Source organism: Aethalodelphis obliquidens, unplaced genomic scaffold (genome assembly GCF_003676395.1).
Source record: "Aethalodelphis obliquidens isolate GAN/ISIS:26980383/991018 unplaced genomic scaffold, ASM367639v1 scaffold32, whole genome shotgun sequence".
NCBI classification, from domain to species: Eukaryota; Metazoa; Chordata; class Mammalia; order Artiodactyla; family Delphinidae; genus Aethalodelphis; species Aethalodelphis obliquidens.
In genome coordinates, this window is record NW_020837976.1 from 567,138 (window position 1) to 570,775 (window position 3,638).

General features: G+C 45.3%; 1 protein-coding gene across 1 annotated transcript; it reads right to left on the bottom strand.

Moving 5' to 3' along the window:
* Positions 1-406: 406 nt before the first annotated feature.
* On the bottom strand, positions 407-1,322 carry CETN1 (centrin 1). The gene has a single exon (XM_027127546.1). The coding sequence runs from the start codon at positions 1,100-1,102 to the stop codon at positions 584-586; it is 519 nt and encodes a 172-aa protein (XP_026983347.1). The 5' UTR covers positions 1,103-1,322; the 3' UTR covers positions 407-583.
* Between the last annotated feature and the right edge of the window lie 2,316 nt (positions 1,323-3,638).

Genomic DNA, 3,638 nt, shown 5'->3' on the forward strand with positions numbered 1-3,638 from the left:
AAGAATCATTTGCATGTGATGAAACCAGAGAACAGTTTAAATAGCACCATTTACCACCAGCCAAAGGCAAGCCTATCCTTTAGAGCAGTACCTTTCCTGAGCCCAATAAATGGCTGCACTGTTTTCCTTCAAACCAGTATTCAGTTAAGTGAAAATCAATGGCTAGGATGACCTGCTGGGGATTCCACCTTATCATGCGAGAACAATGACTTGAATTTAAGGAATAATATATGAACCATATATTATATATATATATATAAACTGAAGGCAGTATGTCTTGCCTTCAGTTTAATGGGTGTCCACCAATGCAAGGCAAATGGTGGATGGAAAGAAGTTTCAGAATCTTTGATTCAACCTACACTCCTCCAGGTCTGCTCTTGGCAATGAAAAACCAAAACTCACATTAAAAGCATCTTTAAAATTCTATAATTGAGCTAGAGATTTGGAAATAGAACTATCTAGACCAGCTGGGGGTAAGAGGAGAGACAGTGCTGGGCTCTACCTCAAGGTTTCACAAAACAGAAACAGGGAACCCAGCAAGTCAACTCAATCTCCCTACACATGCTTGCGGGAGAAACCGACTTCAGTAGAGGCTGGTCTTTTTCATGATCCGAAGAAACTCTTCCTCGTTCACTTCACCGTCTCCATCCCGATCTGCTTCGTCAATCATTTCCTGCAGCTCCTCATCAGTGAGGTTTTCCCCCAACTCGGTGGCCACGCGCTTTAGGTTTTTGAAAGAGATCTTCCCGGTTTCATCATCATCAAAGAGCCTGAAAGCCTTCAGGATTTCTTCCTTGGTGTCTTTCTCGGCCATCTTCTGAGTCATCACAGCCAAGAAGTCATTGAAGCTGACTTTCCCTGTGCTTTCCTTGTCCACCTCGGCGATTATCCTCTTCATCTCCTCCTTCCTGGGTTCAAAGCCCAGCGCCCTCAAGGCCACCTTCAGCTCCTTCACGTCGATGGTGCCGCTGCCGTCGGCATCGAAGAGGGCAAACGCTTCGCGAATTTCTTGCTTCTGATCTTCAGTGAGCTCGGGCTTAGGCTCCACCTTTCTTTTCTGGCTGGTGGAGGCCACGTTTGACTTCTTGAAGCTGGAAGCCATCCTCTGGCGGCGGCGGCGGCGGCGGCGGCGGCGGTTGTTACCTTAACGCTTGTTGTCACGGCGCTGGAGCTAGGGCGCCACCGCCAGGAACGCGGGCTCGGGGCCTCGGCTCATTCATTCCCAACCGCTTCCCTTGTGCGCCCCCAGGGAGACCCCGCTCAACTAAGCCCGCCCCATCTTCGAAATCTGACATACGTTAAAACCCACAGTTCCCTCAGTTATTACCGAGTTTCCACGACCTGAGAGACCTGAGCTGGTAGCCACCAGCCACATGGTCTTCTATAACATGCTGCACCTGTTCTTTCCAGGCCATTTGCCAGCATCCATAGGACCAGGTTTACAGGGTAATTTGGAAGTTTTTCCTCTCTTTTTCCATACAAATTAAAACAAACAAACAAAACAAAACAAAAAACCCCTCTGGGTCTGAGGTTACCTAAGGGTAAATTTAGGATAATCAAGATTGAGTTTGATCCCTTGTCATAAAATGCGGGGAAGAAGGAGGAGAGAATATTAAAAGTCACACCATGTGTTCAACTCCATAAATGGAAAACAGATAAAATGGAAAAACTTATGTAGAAAATTTGTAGACGTTTGTCTCCTGACATTACACTCAACAATGATAAAAATGTCACTAGCTTATTTGGCATAGGCTGAAATACGAAATGCAATATCCGAATGTAAGATTTACTTTCAGTGTTTCAATTTTACATGCTCAGTATAATTGCACTTGAGTACAGTCATCATTTCATTCAGTAGGCTTTGATTTGGAGAGAGGGGGGCTGCAGTACTGTATTCTGGTATTCTGGAATTTTAAAAACTCTACCAGCCTATCACTCTCACTGTTTGTCATCCAATTGGGGTTGTGCTGAAGCCCACACTCTGATTGCCCTGCTTCGGCAGTGGACACAGGAGGAGGTGATGCAGGGCATGTTGGGACTCAAAACTGCCTCCTGAGAACAAAGGGGCAAGAGGAAAATGGAAGCTTTTCAGGTGAAAAGAAAGAACAAATTCATCAGTTAAACCCATAAGGGAACTGTGTTTAGAACTGCTCTGTAGGTGCTAAGACTCAGCTATTTTTGTCTGACCTAAGGCTGGACATCTTCAGGGTTTTCCCTTCACATAAAAAAAATGAATGTTTCTTGCTAAAGAATTAAAAATAATTCGAATAAACTATTGTTGCTTTTGGTGGTAAAAAAGAAAAGAATTGCTCTGTATTTCTTTAAACAGTTAAAAAAAACCCCAGAAAGCTGACAATGGTAGCATTCTTTTTTTAAAAATAAATTTATTTATTTTTGGCTGCATTGGGTCTTCGCCGCTGTGCGCGGGCTTTCTCTAGTTGTGGTGAGCAGGGGCTACTCTTCGTTGCGGTGCGTGGGCTTCTCATTGCGGTGGCTTCTCTTGTTGCAGAGCACGGACACGTGGGCTTCAGTAGCTGTGGCACAAGTGTTCAATAGTTGTGGCTTGCGGGCTTTAGAGTGCAGGCTCAGTAGTTGTGGCGCACGGGCTTAGTTGCTCCGTAGCATGTGGGATCTTCCCAGACCAGGGTTCGAACCCGTGTCCCCTGCATTGGCAGATGGATTCTTAACCACCGAACCACCAGGGAAGCCCTTACAAATTGTTTTTAAAGTTAGTGATCAGATATTTTTTACATGACATGTTTAAGTAGCCAGATCTCACTACCTGCCCCAGTTGATACGTGACATAATGGACAGAGGGCCTCGGCACAGGGTTTCTAAAGGTAAAAGCACCTTACCTGGGACATTCCTCTCAACAACCCCCCTTCCCGGCACGTGTTGTGGATGGTGTCAACTCAAAGCAGGCTTTGGCAAGTAGACACTGCCATTGCCCATCTTCCAACTCTGTAAATCCTCCTGCTTTCTTAACCAGGTCAAAAAGCCTGGGGTCTTATCTCAAACCTTATTATTTCTGTGACCCTGAGAAAGCCACTTAACCTCCCAGACTCAGCTGAAACTTCTGCAAAGTAGGCATAATAATAGAGCTTCGTACTAGGCTCCTGTGAGTGTTGAATGAACTACTCCAGGGACAGTTACTACAGGGAGCTACTCCAGGGGCCATACAGGGCTGGGTGATTCTTAGTTGAATCTGAATTCCTCCCAGATATTTTGCATTTCTTTTGACACCCACTCTTCTGCCCAAATTCATGCCAAGCTATGATGTGTTGGGAAAAACTGAGGGATAGAAGCTGCTTTATATAGAGCTATATTTGGGCCAAGTTGAGCTCAAAGCAAAACAGTTGTCATAGTTTCCAGATGTGTGCAATCAGCAGTCACAACTAAGGGCCACCAAGAGCTCCCTTCGTAGAAAACAGTGCCCTCGGCCAGAGTCAGCTCTTGGTGGGGAGTTACTTTATGTGCATAGCCTGTGATCTGATTTTAAAAAAGAAGGGATGCTTACATTGATAGTGTGCCTAGCACTGGGCTTGCTTCTCTCATCTGCTGTCTCATTTAATCCTTGTCATCATTTCTCATTTTGCAGATGGGAAAAAGAAAAAAAAAAAAGAGGCCCAGGAGGACCT